Raw genomic sequence first — 23,883 nt, 5'->3', positions numbered from 1 at the left:
AACACAAATAATGCAGCACTTTTTTGACAGTATTACTTCGTTTCTTATCTGCAGTGTTAACACTGTTTGGGCAAAGGTTACAACTCATTAGCTCCAAATTAACACCCTAACACAGCAATATGTCATTTAAAAGTGACCAGTTAATATTTACGAAAGGATTTCCTATGCAGGGCAACACACATTGCTGCCTTTTTTAGTAACTAGTGTTCCGTTTGGGCTAGAAATAAGTAAAAAAAATGTTAAAATTTGCAGAATATGGGCTTGATTCAGATCTCGGGGTTACTCAGTCACAAGGGTGACCGATATCCCGCCCATCGAAATATAAATCTCATAGGACATAATGGGATTTATATTTTGGCGGACGGGATATCCATCACCGTTGTGATGGAGCAAACCTTCCGCCATGATCTGAATCAAGCCTTTAGTAATAGATGATGGATTATGTGGCAAATGCGGCTAATCCATAATTATGCAGGAAAGCGGCGGCCGCAGAATCGCATATCTCCCGTGGCCCTGACCTGCTGCTCAATTGTCAGAAAAAAATATGCTTGTGGGGTGCAGCCCAACACAAACCATAACAGTAATTTACCACAGAATATTAAATCCCGAAATTATGCTGCAGAAGCGCCCACACAAACCTTAGTACCTGTACCCCTAATTATGATTCTGCAGAAAATAGTACCGAAGAACCACTACTTGGCAGTGGGAGCAGCTTGAGGTATTTATTTTTAGGTGAAAAATATTTCTAATTTTGAAGAGTAATGGTTACAAACATATATATTTATTAATGCATCTTTAATGACTTTTTGGGTTAATACTGTAAAGTGTTTTGTGAAAGAAGATGTTGTTATTCCAATCTTAGGAAAGTATGTTACTATGTTAAAAAAGTGAGCCGGTGAGTTTTTGCTATATCCAGTTTTATGCTGGTGAGTAATTTGGATTTTTTAATGAGCACTTATTTATAAATACATCATTTGTACATCATCATTAACTCAATAAGATATTCATTTGAAAAAAACTGAGGGGCCTTCGGAATTAGAAGACTGCTTAATTTTTTCTTTAGTAAGGACTCTGCCTCTCTATATAAACATTATAGAACTTAATTAATATGTAAGTTATTCCTCTCCAACTTCAACCCACCATTCGTTACATCTGGGACAGCATCAATAATCATAGCTATGACTCATCTCAACCGAAAAATGTCTTATTCCATCTTCAAGAGAATTTCTTTAAGAGAGCATTTTTGAGAGTCCACTTTGAAGTAACACTTACTCCTTACTCTTATCTGATTGGTAAATATAGGTGGGTTAAAAAAGGATAGGCATTGTCTATGCTTAACAAGCTGAAGGCACCTTACCATAATTTTTATTTGAGCGCACTTCATCTGAAAAATGGTACTTGTTAAGTGTAAGTGACCAAGACAGACTTCTGTTGACACTTTATTTGACGTAGGTGTTGCCTTAGGTGAAGAGTTATAGAATCTGCACACACTACTAGGAATGAATTACACATGTGCTTCATTGATGACATTTAAAGTCAAAACCAATGATTGCGGCTGTGTACCAGGAGCTATTTGAAGGGATGAATTCAATTTACATGCATTGTATTAGGTGTCATTATATTTTAGAAGATAATTTCACTCAGTTGATGTTTAGAGTTAAAGACAGCTCTACCCTGAATGAACTAGTCTCACGCTCTAGGATTGCCATTGTTTTGTTATTTTGATATGTTTACATGCAAATTCTGCAGTGGTGTCTCCCTGAGGTTACTATCTTAACAAAATTAGCAGTCTCTTAGGGTAGTACACGAGGGAAACCCGAGTGACCCCATAAGCACAACATTGCAAGAGGATTTTTGGAGTAAAAGGGGCATATTTATGAGAGGCTTGTGTCACATTTGCATGATGCTTAGTTCTTTACCATATCCTTTTGCAATCATCCCCTTTTTTTACAAAAAGAATCGTCCTTATCTTGGCTTCCTTTTGCGTTTTAGTGATGGTAAAGAAGCTTTCTAAAGCTCACCTATTTTTTGTCGGTTTGAAACAGTGGAGGTGAGGCACATTTATTTTATATCCACGGTACGTTTTTCTATTCTGCAAACAGTCTAAACATTGTACCTTCGAGCGTTTTGTGTTTTAACAATACTCGTCTGACTTGGCTTTCTGCTCTTTATTTCACAGCTATTTAAGTGAAAAAAGAACATACAAGATTGCTTTCTTCTCACATTTGCCCCTATTTTGTCAGCAATACTGAATTCGTAAATAATTCTATTTGAGGTAGGGAATATTACGCTGCATTAGTACCATGCCGAGTAAAAGGTTACCAACTTAACCTTAATGTTATTTTCACCCTGTTTATTTTTGCCCTTTAGAGACCTGAATTTTATAACGACTATCTAAACCTCAACGCAATCCCAATGATGGAGAATTTCTTACACGCACCAATCTAAATACGTTCTGTATGTCTCTCTATTCGGCTTTTTCTAATTTCTCGTTAGGAATAATCTTATTGCATTTTTATAAACCAAGAGATATGCAAGGCCTTTTAGGTCCTATTATGAAGATTGGCTACATTAATTAGTCAAAAATGTATACTTGGATATATCATCTTCTCCTTTAGTGGCGTAGAGAAAACATCACTGCCTCCTGTGCTATAATGTATTACTGCTCCGAATTAATAGCACTTTTTCCACATTTCAGAGGTTTCTTCCCGTTGTAAGAAGCTGCACCATACAAAGCAAACTGTGCTCTTGAACTAGCTTAGAAGTAAGTATATCCTCGCCCATTTGCTACTATTTAAACCCACAGGTATCTGATTCGAAGTATACATCGTGTGAAACATCAAGTTTAAATGTGTGAGAAAAATAGCTTAATTTGAGCTAAATAAATATTAACATCAATAAGAGGTAACTCATCATTTAGACTAAATCAAGAGACAATCACAATAGATTGAGAGACGAAATTATTATAGCCCTTTTTATCCGTGGACCTCTGTGTATCTGCTTACTATTGTTTATTCATCATGAGTCTGTTATATTTAAATATTCAATTTCATTTCTACCTTTCTTAATGAGCACCGAAGTCAGCATCCCCTTATCCTCCTCCCCCATTGGGTTACCACTTGCATATCGGTTGGTTCGCGCTATACTTTCACCTACTTCCAATTGTTATGACTTGACAGTTTTTATAGGATGTTATGCTGAGTTGACTGTTTTAATTTTTGTATTCCATTTTGAATATGATTTATTGTTGTTTAATATTCTTTGAAACGAATGCACTTCTGGAATAGTAATTATATTTTTATATTTAGGAACTCGAAAAATTGTTTGTCTTGAAGAAGGCGCAGGTCGCTGAAACGCGCGTCCGTCAACAAGTTTTTTATTAATTCAAGAACTGTTATTATTATGAAATTGTGATCATTGCGTACTAATTTCTCTCATGTATTTCTCTTATTGATTATGTGTATTGTATTTTAAAAAAAAGTTTTTTTTTTATATATTCTTTCAGGATAAAAAAGTTTTTAAGATATTCACTTTGGTGAATTTTTATGTATTTTGTTTAATTTAAATAAACTGTCTCTTCTATGGAAGTAGGTTGTCGCGTCTCTTCACTATTATGTGGGCAAGTTTTGTCTGTTACAGCCTGGGTTGATACTCTCACACTGCCATGATGCTTAGTGGTACATGCGTGATGCAAGCCTCTAAGTCAGATTTATGAACCCACGCTCAGCCACTTTGCGTGGCTTTGAAAAGCTTAAAAAATCTGGAGTATGGCAACGCTGTGTTGCCTTACTCTGTGCAAGGGAGGCGTTCCAAGGGAGTGCGGTGGGTGTTCCCATGCAACTCCCATGGTTTTTGACGCATCCCCAGATTTACAAGGACTGGTAATCCTGGGAATGCACCAAAATCGTACGCTTCCCCAGGTAAGGCGTAACCAGGAGAAATATCTTTATTTCTTCTCTTTTTTTCCTCTTTCTACGTGTGCTGCACTTAGAAAGAGGTAAAAGCCTCTCAGGATTGTTTTTGTGGGAACGCGCTTCTCCAGGCACAACAACAATCCTGCAGGCAACATAGGCACCCTTGCACCATGGCGCAAGGGTGCCTGCATTGGCGCTAGGCTGCCAAAATTGCACAAGCACAAGGAGAAAGGATAGGAATGTGCAGTGTTGGATAATTAAAGCATATTCCTGCCCTTTCCCAGTGACGCAGAGCAAAAGTGCCTGTGCCACTATTTTCCAAAATGTGCCCCATAGTTTCCTGTAAATATTTTGTCACTTAATCAAGTACTGCCCCAGCTATGGAGCCATATGTGTTACTTGCAGTCGCAAAGAGCGTAAGATGTCATACTTAGGATTGGTGTGTAAAAGACGGTAAAAGAAAACAAATATAGTAGGATGGCACATCGTACATGAAGAAAAGTTAGATTAGTTGAATGTTGACATGGAAGCAGAAGGCTATGAAGCTTGAGGGAGAGTCAGTAGAGCAATTCAAAAGTCTGGATAACAGGGTCTGTTACGGCTCCCCAGGCTTCGCCAACAGGTGTGCTGGAACGTTTCCAACTTATCATTTACGTTGTGCCTGCCTACATTGCTGTCGCAACCACCTGATCATTTTCAACTCAAAACATGGAGCCTGAGGGAGCATGTACATTAAAACTGCTGCATGTTTCTTCCTGTTTCAGCTCCACCTAGAAGATGAGTGGTCCTGCCCACCGCTCTGGGGAACAGCTATCTTGATGAATGGCGGTCTGTCCGCTACTCACGATAAGAAGCGAAGTTCTGATAGATGAAGTGAATGTAATGTGCACTGCCATTTTTTGTAGATGGATCTTTGAAATTAAGGTGGTTTAGGGCAATGGTAGGAGGTTTCAAAGTTTGTCAAAGAGGGAGAGGATGTTCCGTAGCGACCAGAGCTGCTGACTCGAGAGCTGGGGAACCAGGTTTGAGTCTCGGCATGTGCGCAACATCCTGTGATTTTGGGGCATTCACGTGTTCTCCCAGTGTACATGGACAGCACCTGGATACCCTCATGGGTGATAAGCCGCACTATATAAATCTACAAACAAGCATTAGGTGAAGTACTTCTCGAGGCTTCTTATGCAATTGTGGCTTGGGACATTAGTGGACAAAAGGCATTCGCACCTTATGGTGCAATATTTAATCATGCTAGATTTATTAGATAGTTTCAGACAGCTTTCAGTGCTTTGCAGGTTCTCATGTCACGAAACCAACCATTCTATTGTTTTGATTATGTATATTAATCTTCTTCTCCCTGTCCTAGTACACACAGAGTCAGGTCATTCCTGACCTGTAGACCGGCAAATCCTTACTCACTTTTCAGTTTCTAGTACTTCCTCTGCCCATTTGCAATGTGTTGCCCCCTAGAGTATGGGCCCTAAAGAAGGGCCATCCATCCTTCCATCATATAAAATCTGAATCTGTGAGGCTAAAGCCTGTTATATCTCCAACCATATAAAATAGGAATGGTGTAAGTAGTTCAAAATGGAGAGGAGTATAGTTAATGCCAAAAAGCATACATAATTAAAGCATTACTCCTCATCTGTTCTTCTTGTCATTACATAACGAATATATACTGAAGCTTCCTAATAAGCGATCCATGACAGCCAAATAATTCAGACATACACCAGTAATTCATTACATGTTTATTGTCAAAGCTTCTCATGGCCTTTCAGACATTTACAGAACTTAAAAAAGCAGTCAGCCAAATTGTTGTATGATGTTCAGGACACTTCCATTAAAGTTACAAGTAGTTTTATTTAAGAGCACAGCTGAGGGCATTCCTCGCCAGCTGACCAGACCATCAACTGACAAGAGTGGAACTCTCCGGTACAAGTTAGAAAACTCACAGGTATTCTGAGAGGCTGTGGTAGTGAGAGCACAAAGGAAGGCCAAATGACCGCAGGTAGCCAGGTTGAGAGAAGCACAAATATACAACACAGATCCTTGTTAGAGGTCACGCCATTATGCTAAAATGCTAAAAGAAATCACACTACATAGGAGGCCCCACCAGCTACCTTGCAGATTTCATTCAATGGCACCCATCACTTCAGATTATAAAGCAGAAACCTTTGTCGGTTGCCCAAGGATGACTTTCTTGCCCCCCCTTACTTCAGAAGCCCTCCTTGCTGCCATCCATATTCGCCCACTGAGGGCTCCTGCTGCTGGTTTCGGTATCTTCTACACTGCAACTGTTGTGACACAATGATCTTACCATGTGTTTAAAACTCTCACATATGACCTTGCGTTTCAACATGACCCATCTGACATTCATGTTATAATGTAACTAACCTGGAGAGGAAGTATTGGGATAAAACATCGGTAGGACTTCTTGCACATAATTTTGGAAACATTCTGCACTTTACTTGAGAAAATGAAGGCACCAAGAGGAACATGAAGCAAAGGGGGTTTGCATTCTAAGCACCAAATTCACAAAGGTGGCACACCAAATACACTGTCAGAAGGATAAATACGTTGACGAAGCCAAGATTGCTGAAGATTAGCAGTGGACACCTACCCAGCCTGATAAGAATCTCAGATGCTATCATCACCCTCTTAAATAGGGTCAAAAGCCTCCAGCAATGGTGTGATTGGCAGCTCCAACCTCTAAACATCTCATGGCTGAGAAATACCTAGAGTGCCATTGATTGAACCTACAACAAAACCTTCCTTAAAGCCATCCAATAGAAAATCTAAAATCTGCAGAGAAGCCACCTGATAGGATGAAGATCTCTTGCCAAAAACCAGGCCTAAAAGGATGCGAAAATATTATCCTGACGGATGTCCAAGTTGGTGAATGCCATAGTGGGGAAAAGAACAGGCTTTAAAAGTCCTGGATCCCAACTTGAACGCTTGTCTGTGATCTGGTCTTTTGGGTCAGTCACCACTTTCTCCAAATTTGGATCTCTTCCTTCAAACTCTGTGAATATGGCTTTGCCACTATCACTGTCATCCCGTTCTCTACCACTGCCTCACACCAAACCATTTGAAAGAAACTATTGGCCCTATTAGAATGTCTGGCCGATGAGCGTCAGACCGACACCATAGCGGGATGGAATCCACCCGACTATTAGTCAGCAGTTCCACCAGCAGTATTAGGATGTGACCACCCTATAAGCTGTTAGAAACATCCATTTTTCTATTGTACCTTGTGCGGCGGCCGGAAAAGGGCCGCAGCACAAGATGCAATAGAAAAATTGGCGTTTTCAAACATCCCTGCACCGTTTGGCATTCATGGTGCCTGCCACAAAGTGCAGGGATGTTTAGGAGGCCCCATAGCGGAGGGCCAGGAGGGAAGGTGGCCCTGCTAGGGGCTCCTAAAGTCACTTTCCCCTTGCAGCTGGGCAGCTGGAAAGCGACATTGTCATCCCAAGGGCAGAGCCAAGGCTGGCTCCACTGCCATTTTGGATTACAATTCTGCCTGCTGCCCCGCCGGGCTCCGCGAGCCTATCGGAAGCCGAGCAGAATTCCCTCGCGGGTTTCCCTCCGACTGCCAGTATCATAATATGGCAGTTGGACAGAAAACTATGAGGTCGGGCTGAAAGCCTCTGACGAGCTGTCGGATCGTGTTAGACCTGACATCTTTCGGCGTGTTTCCCCTGTCTTTTTGCTTTCTGCCCTCCTGGTTTTGACTCTGTTTTTGCTGGTTTAGTGTCTCTGCACGCTTTATCAAAGCTGTTCAGTGTTAAAGTGCAAGTACTCCTATATTGTAAATTGTGTTATGGATTGGTGTTCCCATGATTGCCATATTTTATTTCCTAGTAAGTCCCTAGTAAAGTGTACTGAGGGTGCCTGGGCCCGTAAATGAAATGCTGCTAGTGGGCCTGCAGCACTGGCTTTGCCACCCATACAAGCAGCCCTGTAAAGGGTTGTCAGACCTGCCACTGCAGTGTCTGCGCGCAGTTTGTAACTGCCATGTCGAGCTGGCAAGTGCACCCACTTGCCAGGCCCTAATCTTCCCTTTTCCTACATGTACTTCACCCCCAAGGTAGGCCCAAGGTACCCCTGTCAGCACGGTGCCATTTACAGTAAAATGTAGGACATGTACTGATGTGTAAAGCATGTCTTGGTAGTGAATTACAGTGTATTTCGTTTTTCACTATGGAAAGTCTATCTGTCCGTTAGGATAGAATGGGAGTTTGCTTATAACATCTTATAAGCATATCTTCCCATTGGGACAAGAAAGAGAAACAGTGTTTAGTAGGCTTGGACTCAGAATATAAAAATGCATCTTTTAGTAAAGATGATTTTCATGTTCTGTGTTTGAAAATCTCACTTTTAGAAAGTAGGTATTTTATTGCTTAGCCATCCTGGGAGCTTCTGCTGGGTTTTTTAATTCACTGTCTGGCTTTGGAGTGACAGGGCTGGGGAAATGCATTCTCTTCAGACAGCCAATGGGGGGGTCAAGGTGTGTCTTGCCTTTCCTCGATGGGTCAGAGCTGGGCTGAATAGACCTGGGCCACATTTAGAGTGGTGGGAGGAGATTTCCTTGCACCTGAAGGGGCCTGGTCTGCCTTGGATAATGCTGTCTCCACCTCATGCCAGGAAGCTGGGCCAGAGAGCACAGAACTGGTTTGGGGTGCACACAGACACGCACACCCAATAAAACAAAGAGAAATTCAGTATAAATATTGGGGCCCAAATCCCAGAACTTTAGAACTTGCTGGAATCGAGGAAAATGCCACGAAGAAGAGCTGGAAGAACTGCCAGGAGGAGTACTGCTCCTTTGCAGTGTTGTTGCTTTTTGCTGGATTTGCCTGCAGTTGCTGCTTCTGCCTTGGGCAGTGAAAGGACTGGACTGAACTTTCTTTGCCTGTGCTGAGTATCTCCAAGGGCTTGAAGTAGAGCTTGCCTCCTGTTCTGAAGTCTGAGGGACCGCAAAGACTTCAACGACCTCTGGGTACTGCCTCTGGAACAGTGGTGTCAGTTGTCACAGAGGGGGGAAAAGGAAGCGACTCCGTCACTGGCTCCGTGTCCTGAAGGCACCGCAGAGGACACCGCCACATTCTGCACCGCAACTCTGGTCTCACGGTTGCCACGACCAGCCCACACCAATGTGATCGGCTGAAACGAAAAGGTACTGTTTACGAGTCTGCCGATACCTCGACCGATGCAGTTGGACAGAACTGTTAGATTCTGTTGTTTTCAGCGCCGGACGGAGATACGGCCTTCAAGGAACTGCATTTTAAAGTTTACTCTTGCAAATTGTATTTTTTCAAGTACTGTATGCTGGATTCTTATCGTTTTGGTTCTGTTTTAAATATATAAAGTATTGGATGTTTTTCTAAACTGGTGTGGTGTGCAGTGTTTTCACTGAATTACTGTTGGTTATGTGCAAATGCTTTATACACGGCCCTACTTGGACAAAGATGCAAACCATTGCCAACTAGAGACCCCCATTTCTTACAGATCGCTTTCCGCTCGGCATCATGAAGTCTTCATCCTATTGATTCCTGCACCAGATGCACTAAGTCAAAATAATCTATACTTCTTAGTATTCTTTCCTATTGGGGTTGGAGAGCAACTCTTGGCCTGCCTAGATCAGCTACTTTGTGCTGAAATCCTATGGCTCTGTGAAGAGCATCTACATGAGGTGTGCAATTGGTATTTTACCATCTTCAATCTGCAAGATGGATACTGACCCCTGTCTTGACATGACCTGCTATATTTATGATCTTCTAACATCATCCTAACTTTCATATCAGGCTAGATCCAAAAATATTAATTTCTGCCAATAGTATATCTAATGATTGCCTTTTGTGATGCAGTGCCTGTGCTTCTGTAAGGCACCCAGATGTGCCCAGTTACTGTTTCCTCACTCATAAAAGTTGCAGCGATTACTGAATCTATCTGCCCGCCAGGCATCAGCCCCTCCTGTTGTCCCATCCTGTTCATTATTTCAGTTCAGTTTTCTTCCATCTGCCCCTTCACATTCGGAGCTTGGAAGTCTTTATTAAGTACCATGCCAAATATACAACATTATCCTCTATTGGTATAGATGGTAACCCTGCCAGAGTGGGCAGCAGAAAATCTACTTGGATCAACCAACAAAAATACAAGCTTTGGATTCCTCCACCTGTCATCTATTGGCTACACTAACATTTTTCTGCTCCTGAAAGGACATGAGCAGATCATATTTACTTTAATTATCTTCCTCCTCAACATCTTCTCCTGCTTCGGGGAAGTGAAGACCCATAACATGTGCCATGCTGTCTTTTAAACGGCTTTATAGACTAGTATCAATGTTATCTGTTTGATTCCTCAATCTTTTACTGATCTTGCTGCTGCCTCCTATGTTCCCTTGAACCAGACACCATTGCCACAATGACAGTTTTCAGCAGCAAATCATCAAATTCAGAAGCAATTTTTGACAGAAAAGGAGAGCATCCTCTGCTCTTCTCTTCTCTTCTCTTGAAGATGTCCTCCTACTCCGGTCACTGGATGGCGAGGCAAGAAGTGATGGGACACTGGACACTACTCTCCTGGAATATCTGCCTTGGCTTCACTTTCCTCAAAGTAGCCCTGGGGTAGTTTACTATGAAACATGCTCTGTTCACTGTCACTTACCTTGTTCACGCAAGCCACTTATTAGCTTTATTTACCTACTGCTTAGCAAACTTGATGAAGTCTATACCATCATCCCTATGTGTAAGTATTTGGGTCAATCCCCATCTGTGGTAGTCTGCCATCCTGATGCCCCTGGCCTCCCATCAGTCGCTACTGTTGCTCTTGTCCAGGGCCAGACTGGGAAAACACAAACCAGCCCAGGCAATTAGGTTGGACAGCAGCAGAGGGGGGGTGTTGGGGGGGGCAGCTGCTGCTTTTGGTACAGGGGGCCGATATTTCAGCACCGCTGCAAAACTGGCCCCCACTGGTCCAAAACTGGTCCCCACCCTTCCGGCCCATCGGGAAAAAACCCTGTGCCCGCTATGGCCAGTCCGGCCATGCTCTTATCCTGCCCCTGCTTCTGCCAGTCATGCAGTGCTGCAAAACTCCTTTCGCACTACCAACACAGTTCGCTATAAATCGTTAATCTCCCCTGCAGACCTGACCAATGGTGAGTGTTCTCTCATTTCATTGGACCCCATCAAATAGCAAGGTAATCAGATCTGCATTGACAAACAAGATAAAAACAAGATGAATGGTGGGCGCTTCTGCAAAATTCTCCTGGAAAGGGGCATAGCTATGGAGGAGGAACAGGAAAGAGAAATGATATCGTTTTTTATGACCGTGTCAGCACAGAGGAGTTGGAAACAATGTGAATCCCTGCAAAACTCGCTCCAATAGAGCATGGAGAGCCACAAAAATATGCACTTTCGTGCCTGTGGTGTACCAGTCCTACTGATACCCACTTTACTGTGCTGGACAGAAAAATAGAAGAATACAATTCTAAAAAAAAAACACTGTTTAAAAAGAATTATGGAAATACTCAAGCAAGAGAAAGCACCCCAATCGCAATTTAATCTTGGATGGTGTTTGTGGTATGACTTATTACCATACTGGCCCCTGCACACTGTGCAAGTCCCACTCACATTGTTGATCACCTGTGAGAGTTAATGAATTTGTAAAATGTTAGAAGAAAATCATTTTGAGATCAGAGATCTAATTTGCATAGATGAGTGGTTTTGAACCTGTGTCCTCTGGGCTCTATCACCTTACTAGATATATTCCTTAAGAAAAGATGGTAACCTGTGGCATGCTCCCTTATTGGGTTTTTCCTTGTAAGTGACTCTCTTTTGGTATGTATACCAAGGTACACTAGCCTCCACCCTGCCAATAACACCAAAGGAAGCAAGCTGTGTACCACCATGATGATAGTAGTAAGGGCATACCCAAAGATGAAGCATGCCATTGGAAGTGGGTGAAAGCTAATGACCTTTTTTAAGGCATACCCTTAGCGAGGTGACAGAACCCAGAGGATATACACTTTACACAACACATGTCCTCAAAGTGGATCACTCATCTCATAATCCATCTAAGTGCCATTGTTGTAGTTAACAGATTAGGAGGATGTACCAGGGTCACTATGTAAAGAATAGCAAGAACCTCTCAGCTTTACCTGTATGTAGAAGATCCTTGAACTTGTTATTATTTCAAATAGGTTGTCTCTCGTCAAGAGGTCCCTGTGAAAAGGAGAAAAAGGGATCAATGAGAGAGTGAAGCATCCACACAAAATCAAGTCCTTTCAACAAATGATAAGTATTGTAGTGAAAAACACCACATTTCAAAGTTATTGTGCTATGTTTTCTGTCTGTTTGACGAGAGCTCAAGAGAAACAATCAGCAAATGGGAAGAAATGCGGGGAAATTCTATCTTTTATGTTCCCAATGTGGGGGAAAAAAGAAAAACTTGACACAAGACCTGATTTGCTTCACAAATACCCAGTGCAGTGTTTACCCTAGTCCTGTCAATAACAACTATGAACATTTGAACGGTTTTCTGAATAGCTTGAAATGTATAGGCACCAATGACGGCTGGCATCTATAGGGAGTGGTGCGGGCAAATGGGTGGTGGTTAAAAATAAAAAACACTTAACCGCGACACATCCGACTCTTACCACTTCCTCGCTGCACGTCTTCTTCCTGCAGTGCCAGCCCTTGAGAAGTGCCTTAACCAATCCTGGTGCTGCTCTTATGCTTTGAGCGCAGCGCCCTGATTGGAGGGAACAGTCTCACTCGCGCTCCCAAGGACACTGGAGCCCTGCACTTACTCTAACCCAGCTGTCTTATAACAGCTGGGTTAGAGCCTTCAAAGTGCGCATGTCTGGTTGGCCGTAGCAAGACGGCCGGCCAAAAAGACATGCACACTTTGAAAAGTGCAGGGGCAACCCACCCTCCTCCCTGCTGCTGTCACTCCTTAGCGGTTCCACCCCCTTCCTGATGCGAGCATCAGGACGGGGTTATATTGAAAATAAGATGGTAATAAACCAACTTTGTTACCATTAAATTTTTCAATTCTGCGGCATGGAGACACAAACGGAGGAGCCGCCTCTGATAGGCACTGACAACAGTATAGGAAAAATGACAGGATTGCGCTTTTTTGGGTGGATGCGATTTCTCCTATACAACATTGCACAGGCGACCACTGACTGACTAAAAATGTTCATGGTATGGCCTAATCGTGTTGATTTAAATGAACTGTCACAAAACTCTTCGCCAGTTCAAGCAGAGCTTAATTTGAGCCGTGGTTACGGTGGGGCTCACCGGCACCCCTTTTTGGGGACTGCACTGACTCGGAGCAAGAGAGAAAAACACAAAAGAGGGAAAATGAGGAATAGAAACGTGGAAAAACAGTTCCAAAGACAGAAAGGCAAAATAAAAAAGAACCAGCAAAGATTGAGATCAAGAGGCAGTGGGGGGGTCTGGTGGTGGTGGATTAAAGAGGAAGGAGTTGGAATCAAAAGTACGCAGCCTTGTTATTCGACACACACACCTTTGATAGCGCCTGCTGTGGGCTTCTGAGCAAAGGTTTGGGGCCGGGCACTTATTGTTATACGAATTACAGTTAGCTGGTCAGGAGAGCTTTTTAGCATACTGACTAAGAGTGAACATAAGGGCTCATTGGCTCTTAATAGGAAATGCGTAGAAATGCCTGTCAGAGAAAGAAAAAGATATTTTGACTTCCTCTTTTAGCATTCCATTTTCTTCTCACTGGGCTGTATGAAAAAGAAGATTTAATTGATAGCTGCTTGATTAGTCACAGACTGTACTTAGTTGTGGGTTATCGAAGTAAATACTTGACCTTTCAGAAAAACGAAAACTTAAATAAGTAGTTCAGTGTCTGGAATACTGCTATCGAGATCAGGGGCGTAACTTCAGGGGTGTGTTTGGGGTGTTACACCCCCCTCATAAATGTATTCTCAAGAAAATAGTTTGGTACAGGTGCTTTAAGTCTTGTATGGTGAGGTGTTTGTCAGATTTACATTAGATTTTTACAAACACACGTCTCTTTTTAAAGGTCTTAAAAATGGTTTTCTTACAAAATATTTAGTTTTAGGTACCCCGGAAAATCTGCACTCCTCCGTCCAATCCCTCCCAGCTTCTCATATAAGGTATCATAAACCTGAGTAATTGTTGGAAAAACTGAAGGTCACATCCCCTAATCTTACTGACCATCTATGCCCCTGATGGAGATCCTTGTGTGAAAGGTATTAACATGTTTCAATCTAACTTAGGTAGATTGGTAAATTCAGACTGGCTGGCACAAGGGTATCAGATTTACGTATTGATTTGATAAACCAATCAAAATACTTATGGGCTTAATGAACTAGTGCGGTGCTCCGGGTGCAACTTAAATGTTACCGTTATGCACCTGGACAGGGACCAGTCAGCCTTTCATTCTTCAGAAATACATAAAATGAGTACCTTTGAGGGCAGTTAGATTGGCACCCACTATTAACCCGCTTTGCACAAGTCACAACATGACAGAAAACCGTGGCTTCTAACCTGCGGCATGTTATTGCGCCCCACGTGATGCTACTCTACTGAGTGAAGATAAGCTGACATTTGACGTTTGGTGACGCCAACAGCTGTAAATTGTTTTTATGAATTTTAAAAAAAAAGTTGAGCTTCCCTGTTCCAATGTTGCAAACGTTATGTAAAGCTTTTTAATAAACACGTGAAACGATTGTCAATCAATTATTAGTAGTTTAAAAACCAGATAGAAATAGTTGACACATACAAATACTTTTTTATACTTTGAAAAATCTGAGTTGTTTGGTAAAAAGTTATTACAAGTATTTATAACCTTTATATAACTAGTTAAAGCTTTTTTTTTTAAGTTGTAAACTGTATTGCGAGTTGTAACATTGTTTAGATTCTATGCTATTTTAACTTTAGCAAATGGGTATACAGAAGCCAGCAACTACGCTCAGCGAGCTAAGTGCTGCTAAAACCATCTAGTATGATCTGTAGTTCATGAGTCAATACCAGCAAGGCCATCTCAGCCTTTCATTATTCTGAAGTCAATCAGTTCAGTACCCTTACATTACTAGTTACACCCCTTACAAACAGTGGAAGCTGTGGAGCAAAGTGCTTCAAGGAAAATATATTCGTAATGATATAATGCTTAAGGATCACCTAAAGTTTCCGACGCAAAACCCAATTTACTATTAAAAGCAGACTGGGTTTTGGGTAAAAAAAGTAGCCCACTTCAGCCAGGCACTTTCACAGAGAAATCCTCTTATTTCTCCTTTCTTTCTTTTCTGACTTTGCATCCGTGCTGCACTTTACAGCATACATACAAGGTGGGAAACGTTTTAAAGTTTGTCTAAGCATACTAGGACACAACCTTTGCTGGACTCAGGCAGACACCCGTGCACTATGGTGCACATGTGGTGATTGGCATAGAGCTGCCTGATTGAGTGCAGGCGCTAGGGAGAGGGGAGGAGAGACCCATATTTCTGTAAGGCTGCAGGATCTTCATTAATAACCTGGCATTTCTGACTAAATATTTCCGAGATCTTCCAAGGTGGATGAGACAATGGTATAGAAAAAGTCCTTCCGTTCTGCAACACAAACAATTTATTATTGGCAAAAACAAAACTTAAATATTTCAACCCTCAGAAACCGTGGATGCCAATTCCACTGTGCTAGTAGATTACCTACCTCAACAATAACAGACCAACAAAAAATGAGAACAAGTTACCCAGGCCCACGGTGGCGCTGGCACTGACATAAAACATAGGTACCCTCATATCGAACAAGAGGGACTTGGATTCCTGTGCAGTTGCTGTGATTTCACATTTATCTCTCTACAACAGTTTTCAAGCCCGCACCCATATATTTATTTTAGGGGCCGTCATCAAATCATCTGCCCAGGATTGGGAAGTAGATCTTGGAACTCCAGGAATACTGGTTCAACACAGATCATACAGATGAATAAAAGGACTTCAGACCAGGCACTACCTGACCAGAATTCAAAATATTGGATTGTGTTGAATTTCTGCATTGACTAAGAAGGAGAGACCCTCGCGACAGGTGAAGGAAGATCTGTCTTCTATGTATACTCCCACCCAAGAAGAAAGGAAGATCATGCAAATGACTGGAGAGAAAGAGAAGGAAAATAGGGTTAGCAAATGCGTGAAGAGGAGAGAGAAACAACCTGAGCAGGAGATAAGGGGAATGCAAGAGCAGGGGGGCTTGGAAGAGTCTCTCATATGAATGGAATAGGGGCACAGAAGAGGCCAATGTGGAGGAGAGGAATGGATGGGATGGATGGTGAGGGGAGATATTCAGAGGCGCTCCAAATAAAAACTAAAATTGATAAAGAAAGCGCCTATAGTGTTATTTTGTCACAGGGTGTCTTCCACAGAATTACACATAATCTACCTAACATTGAAACACACATTGGTCACCAGGGTAAACATTTGGAAGGCACCATTTTCTGTATCACTTAAAAGACTTGCTCGTGTTTCTTTAAAGAAGAGAGTGACACCACGCGGGAGGTGGAGGGTCTTGCTAAAGGTTGATTTCAGATTCAAGGCATGTGCTTGAACAGTATTTGACTCAAATTGCCAATCAAAACATTATAGATAAGAAAGTTGGCAGCTTTAGCTGAAATGCCTGACATTACTGCAGGGGCATAACACATGCCCCTGAAGCCCCTGGCACTGGGGAGTCCCAAACCCTCCTGGGGACCCCTAACCCTTCAAGGATACCCCCATTTCAGCCGAAGTTAAATGAATATCTCTAAGATATCAGAGACTCAGGAGCTCCTCATTACATTCTGCGGGTGGGGGGTATAATTTATTTTGTGTTACACCACTGCATCACTGTAACAAACTATTACAGTGTTAGTAGGAAGGAGGAGTCAAGGCATCGCCTTGCACTGTGCAGTGAAGTCACAGTTAATGCAGAGGTGCAGTCCCAGGAGGCCTCCGTAGATTGGCGTAGGGAAACACATTCACTTGAGTTGAATGACAAGCTGCAATACAGGATGAGTGTCTGTCTTTCTTGGCAATAGCTCTTCCTTGTAAATGAATACACCATTAAGCCTAGCGTCAGCTTCTTACCGAAACCCTTTGATGCCAGATCACTTCCGATAAACGGAACAAGTACATTTTGACCCTAGTAAAGGCACAAGGGAAATCCTGGCTAATTCTCACAAGCTTGTGGTTGTATGTTCGTGGCTGGTGGGGGTAACAAATGTAAACAATAGATTGAAGTCCTCCACATATGTATAGGGAAGTCAACGGCCTGTAGGCTGTTAATGAGGCTAAAGGATGAGGGCAGGGATACAGCACATCTTTTTATAGCCCATTTGATGTACAACCTCGAAGTAGCTCCTTCTCCTGCCGCGGATGGAAGGGATAGGCAGCAGCCTCTTGCTGAGAGTCCAAATTTATTTCAAATTCTCACAGAATACTAACTTTTTAAGCAATGTTTAATACTAGTTTTGGTGTTTTTAAGATCCATAATATTAGTGGTTACTGATACCCAATTGAATGGTTCTCAATGTATCATCCTCATCAGGATAAATAAACGAGTTACCACTACTGAGATTCAGATCTTTTGGGACTAAATATTTTCAGTGGGTTTATCCCTAGACTTTTTGCTTTTTTACCTCCTGTTTTTGACCCAGTTTTGGTTGGCTTTATGACTCTGGGCACTTTACCACTGATGGTCAGTGCAAAAGTGCATATGATCTCTGTGTAAATTGTTATGATGGATTGGTGTTTCCATGATTGGTTATCTGATTTACTACTAAGTCCCTAGTACAGTGCACTGTGTGTGCCCAGGGCCTGTAAATCAAATGCTGCTAGTGGGCATGCAGCACTGATTGTGCCACCCACACAAGCAGCCTTGCAAAATGTAACTCAGACCTGCAATCGCAGTGTCTGTGCTCACTTTGGTACGGCCATGTCGACCTGGCAAGTGCAACCACTTGCCAGGCCCTAACCTTTCCTTTTCTTACATGTGAGTCACCCCCAATGTAGGCCCAAGTTACCCATGTGGGCACGGTGTAGTGTATGTGAAAGGTAGGATGCCCTAATGTGTGTGGCATGTCCTGATTGTGAAATACTGCCAATTTAGTTTTTCACTATTGAAGGGCCATAGGATAGAAATATAACTTCCCACTGGAACAAGATAGAAAGATGGAGTTTAGTATGCCTGAACTCAGAATGTAAATGATATAGATGTAGATGATTTTTATATTGTGAGTTTAAAAATACCACTTTGAGAAAGTGGGTATTTTCTTTCTTAGCCATCCTGTGTGCCTCTGCAGGTTTGTGTATTGTCTGTCTGGCTTTGGAATGATAGAGGCTGTGGATATGCATTCTCTCAGACGGCCACTGGGGGGAGTTGATGTATGTCGTGGCTTTCCTGGATGAGTCAGGGCTGGGCTGAATAGACTTGGTCTGCATTCAGAGTAGTGGGAGGAGATTTCTTTGACACCTAAATGGACCTGGTCTGCCATGGACAATACTGTCTCCACCTCCTGCTGAGCAGCTGCACTAGAGAGGACAGAACTGGTTTTGGCTGGGCAAAGAGCTTCTCTGCCAACAGAGAACAAAGGACTTTGTGCTCTAAAAAGCGGGGCCCAAACCCCTGAAATTTAGACTGTTGCTGATCTAATGAACCTGCCAGGAAGACGAAACGGGAAAGCCGGAAGGAGGAGTACTGCCCCTGTGTTGTGTGCTGTTGGTGTTGGCCTGCAATGGTTGCTTCTTTCTTGGGCAGGGAAAGGACTGGACTGTGTTTTCATCATCCTGCTGTTAGAGTTTTCTCCAAGGGCTTGAAGTAGAGTTTGCCTCCTGTTGGAAGAGTTAGGGATAAAAAAGACTTCATAGATCACTTCTGAGAATGAAGAGGAACCTTTGCCAAGGAGGAGAGCTGGAGAAACTGAGGAGGAATACTGCCCCTGTGCTGTTTGCTGTCAGGGGTTGGCCTGCAGTGGCACCTTTCTGCCAAGGTAAGGGAAAAGGACTTTGCTGTTTACTGTGTCCCCTGCTTGAGGAAGATCTCCAATTGCTTGAAAATGAGCTTTCCTCCTGTTCTGAAGTCTCAGGGACCCAATGACTTCACCACCAGCTCCCCTGAACTTCCTTGCTGGGAGTTCTGGCCTGGTAAGAGGTGCCTGCTGTTGTTTTGGACCTCTGGAGGCTGTTTGCCACTGGGAGCTGAAAAAGTAACGCAACTTTGAGAAGCACAACACATTTGCACCTGTTTCGGATGCATCACTGAAGAAACTGTCGCAGCTCCTGGCAGTGGTTTGAGAAAATGATACACGGTGCATCGAGTGCACCGGTCTCTGAAGTCTGAGATCACCGCACCGGTTCCGATGCAAGCCCTGATGCAAGAACCCATGCATCGTCCTGGATCGTCGCATCGCATCGAGGTGCCAAGTCTGCCGCATTACTGCGGGACGCAGTAAGAAACCGATGCATCACCTCCCCACTCAGTGGGAAACCGAAGCATCACCTCCTCTCCGGTAAGGAACCGATGCATCGCCTCCCCTACGCAGCAGTAAGGAACCGACGCATCACCTCGCCCGGAGCAAGGAATGGACGCATCACCTTCCCTGAGTGTAAGGAACTGACGTATCACCTTCCCTGCAACCCTTTTTGCTTGTGTGCACGGCGCATCCAAGTTACTTTGTGTGAAAAGTGTTGCATCTGCAATTTGCTTTGAACTGAACTATTTCTACCATTTGGAAGTCATATTTTTATTACTGTATTGTGGATTTTGTCATTTTGGTCTTGTTTGGTTTAGATAAATAGATACTTATTTTTCTAAACTGGTGTGGTGTTCATTTGTAGTGGTTTCACTGTATTACTGAATGTGTTCACAAATCTTTACACACTGCCTCGGAGATAGGCCTGTCTGTTCGTGCCAAGCTACCAAGGGGTAAGCAGGGTTCATTTTAGAAGTGTATCCCCCTTACCCTGACTAGATGAAAGCCCCCTCCCCCCCATTTGGACAAAGGTACCTAACTCTGCCAACTAGAGACCGCCATTTCTAACAACCTGGCTAGAGGAATTAGGAGTCTCACATAGAGGAGGAAACCTTAGTCTATGGTTAAACTTAGATCTGTCATTTGGTAATAGTATCAAAGTGGCAATAAAATATATATTTCCATCTTATGCTGTTGAACAGGTCCTCCCTTTGCTAAGGTGCTTAATCAAATTGAGTTAACAGGAGCCTTGGGATTATTGACATTGGACTACTGCTGTGTTGTCTATGCTAGAGTACTGAAGAAAGAGATTTTGACAATCCAAATACTGCAAAATCAAGCTGCTATTCTCCGTTTCAATTTAAAGAAACCATCTCACATCAAACATAGACCCTTAGAGAACTCCACTCTCTGCCAGTGGCTCAGAGAATTAAGTTAAGAATTCTCTGCCCTGTCATCAAAGCTCAGAAGGGTCTTGGTGCAAAATATCTTCAGTCGCTGCTTCTGGATTATATTCCAATCACATGGGCCCACTTCAAATGACAACAAATCAATGTCTTACATAGGACATACCTGACTTCTCAGATATTGTCCAAAATGTACCCTAAAATGCCCTTACTTTGCACTAGTGAGGTATTTGAGGTACAAGAGGCAGATTTTTACCACGTGATATATGTGTACCCAAGAATTGTTGGTTTTTGGTAAAAGGAGTAAACTCATTGGCATAGATCCTGGGCGGAACATTACTCTTAAAGCCAAAGAAATGCCTTCTTAGTGTCTTGCTTCGCTCCAAAAAAGAACATGGGGAATAGTTTCTTTGACTTGGCCCTAGTTGTGGCAAAGAGATTAACATCTCAAACCTGGAGGTCGTTTGGGGAACAGGGGTACAACCAATGGCACAGAGGGTTGGAATACTTGGTTCACATAGAGGGAAAGTCGTAGACTCACATGGGAAGAAATAATTACGTCCTTTAGATTTGTCAGCAATGACAAATTGTTGCTCTGAATCTCAAAATCAGTGTTGAACTGCATGAGACCTACACGGATAGAATACTTTAATTAACCTTAACCCCTTGGCTGTGGGGTGTTTCCCCCGAGGGGGGCCGCGCGCGGCGCCGCCTTGCTGTTGACGAGCTCGGCTCGTCATGAGGCACAGCGGAGTTGCCCTCGTGACGAGCTGAGCTCGTCACATCACACCCGTTTTTAGAACATTCACCACAGCGGGGTAATTATCGCCGTGTGCGAACGTTCCAACGGCTGTGACGAGCTCAGCTGGTCATGAGGGCAGCTCAACCGTCCCTCATGACGAGCTGAGCTTGTCAACAGCACACAAGGGGTTAAAAACACTACTCACTGGCTTGCCACTCTGATCCTAAGCACATTTGTGAACCCCTTATGCAGAAAGCCACTACACCAAAATCGCTCTTCGCACCTATGAATAAGTACATGTATCTTATTTCGCCCACTTGAGTGTTTGGTCATAAGGATGTTAGTTGTTAATTGATATGAGTGACTAAAAACTGTTATTGAACTTGTTTGCTTTTGAAGGATGGAAACAAACTATGGAACAACTAAATAGGCTTCGTAACTGACTGGCCATTGATCTACCTCTACTGTCGCAATGGTGCCAAAATGTAAAAGTACCAAAACTCTATAAAATATTGAAAAATACATGTTCAGTCAATTTTACGTCAAGGTTGTCACTGGCACTCAAAATGACCTGGGCTTGCTGTTTTTGTGTGTTGAATGCGATTCTTTGTTCGCAAACAAAGCCGGGATAAAAAAGTTAGTCTGATCTAGACTTAACAAGGGGATCACACATATTCGTAGTACACAAGACTGTTTGTATCCATCTCTTTAGGATTCAAAAAAAATCTTTTTTATTTAAGGAAATGCATCCTGTCCCACAGGTGGCAGTGTTATCCAGGGACACCATTGCATACTACCAAGGCTGCAAATTAGGAGTGTTTCAATTGTATTTCTTTGTTAGCAAAGAGTAACAAGCATTTGCAATGCAATAGGTCTTACATATGTGAGAGTTTGATCTACTGGCCTGTAAATGACAATTACTTTTATTTATGTGTTTTTTAAAACGTGCAAGTAGTGCATAAACATGCACGTTGTACTTATAGTCCTAGTTTACAAGCAGCAAGGCTGGCAGTAAAAGAGGTGCAGTTACTGCCAGCCTTGCTTCTCATAAGCAACGACTATAAGTACAAAGTGCATGTTTACGCACTGTTTGTAGGATTTCAAAACACATAAATAAAAGCATTGTCATTTACAATGCCAATACCTCAAACTCTCACAATGCGAGCCTTATTGCATTGTAAATGCTTTTTGAGCTCTGAGATGGAGGCGGTAGCAGCCATAGGAAGGCAGGAGGGTGACATGTTAAAAGTAAGAGGGAGGAGGAGGCAGCTGCAGCCAAAACAGAACTTGATCTTTTAATGCACAGCAAATGTGGAAAGATAAGAGCAAGATTTACAGCCCTGTTTACAACAGAGCTCTTTAAAACAAAAGCACTGTTCTCAAGTGCTCCAGCTTTAAGAAAGAAATAGTGCACACAGGCTCTGAGTAACAACACATTTAACAGGGGCAGTCCTTAACCCCATCGCTGCTACCGACGTTCAGCAGACGTCGCGTGCACTACCTCGGTAGTGCTGCGCACGTCCGTTGAACGTCGCGGCCCCGCCCGCGCAATAGAACGTTCCGCACTAGGGCGGAACGTTCAGCGCAGGCAAGGGGTTAAAAATAGGTGGAGCTTTTAAAGCCCATATCCTGAATACAGCATGTCTTGCAGAGACAGCGCAAGCGCTGTCTAGACGACACCAAAAAATGAGCCTGACAACGGAGTCCTTTCAACAAAACCATAGGCAAAGAGAAAATGAAATCGCACACACTTTGACCATGTGACATCGCAGTAAGTGGCGACAGATGGCCTTTGTAAATGACAGCATGTCATTATTTATTTTTTAAAGAATACCGAAAACATAAGGTGGCAGCATGGCAATGAAAAGTGATTGAGAACAAGATCAAAATAAAAAGCTGCTAACAAATAACAAGTCTATTTAATTACATCACAGTGGTTGCATACCGGTCCGCAGGGGTGGAAAATCTCCTACATGGGAGCAAAAGAGTAGGTTGCACACATACAGGAGCACACACAAACAAAAACACACACTCACACGTCCTACATATATTTGCACAAACAAACACACAGAGTTATGCACACACCCACACATACAACCCAGACACAAAAAGATCATTTTACAGATGAAAATGTACTCATATGTAATCGTACTGCTGCACACAATAGTAACTTTACACATTTTGTTATTCACCACCGTGTCTACATTACTAATAGGTACAGAGTTCGGGGCATATTTAAAAAGGTATTTTGCCGCCAGAAGTCACTTTTACAGATGTTCTGGTGGCGCAATGCCCTGCACCATATTTACAAAGTGGGGTTAAGCCATTTTTTGTGGCTTAACGCCTCTTTGTGAATATGGTACCTTTTCACGTATGTATCTGTGTGAAAGGAGCGTGCAATGGTTGTTGCTGTGGGTGTTCCACAGCAACACCCATTACTTTTGATGCTGTCCCATATTTACAAGGAAGTGAATATCCGAGGCAGCGCCAAAAACTAATGGCATTTAATAGCAGGCAATAGAATGGCGCAGCGAGGAGAAAACCCTCTTATTTCTCCATGTTTTTGCTTTTCTATGTGTGCTGCACTTTGCAGCACACATAGAAAGAGCAGAACGCCATTAATGATTGTTTATGTGCAGCAAAGTGGCCCTTCCGGGCACATAAACAATCATTAAATAACGGCAATTTGCTACTTCTATGTGTGTTGCACAATACAACGCACATAGAAGTAGCAAATCACCATTATTGATTGATTGTATGCACGAAGAGACGGATTCCTGCACATAAACATGAATTCCCTGCAACTCAGGCACCATTGCACTATGGC

The 23,883-nt window shown here is 42.7% G+C and overlaps 1 protein-coding gene across 1 annotated transcript in view; it reads right to left on the bottom strand.

Moving 5' to 3' along the window:
* Positions 1–23,883, bottom strand: part of PLEKHA2 (pleckstrin homology domain containing A2) — a 662,181-nt gene that overhangs the window by 38,572 nt on the left and 599,726 nt on the right. The window contains exon 11 of the mRNA XM_078666480.1: positions 12,073–12,136. Within this exon, the coding sequence (XP_078522606.1) occupies positions 12,073–12,136 (64 nt within the window). The remainder of the gene's footprint in view (positions 1–12,072; positions 12,137–23,883) is intronic.

This window comes from Lissotriton helveticus, chromosome 11, assembly GCF_964261635.1.
Source record: "Lissotriton helveticus chromosome 11, aLisHel1.1, whole genome shotgun sequence".
NCBI lineage: Eukaryota > Metazoa > Chordata > Amphibia > Caudata > Salamandridae > Lissotriton > Lissotriton helveticus.
The sequence above is the reverse complement of the archived record's forward strand: the minus strand, read 5'-3'. Positions and strand labels throughout refer to the sequence as shown.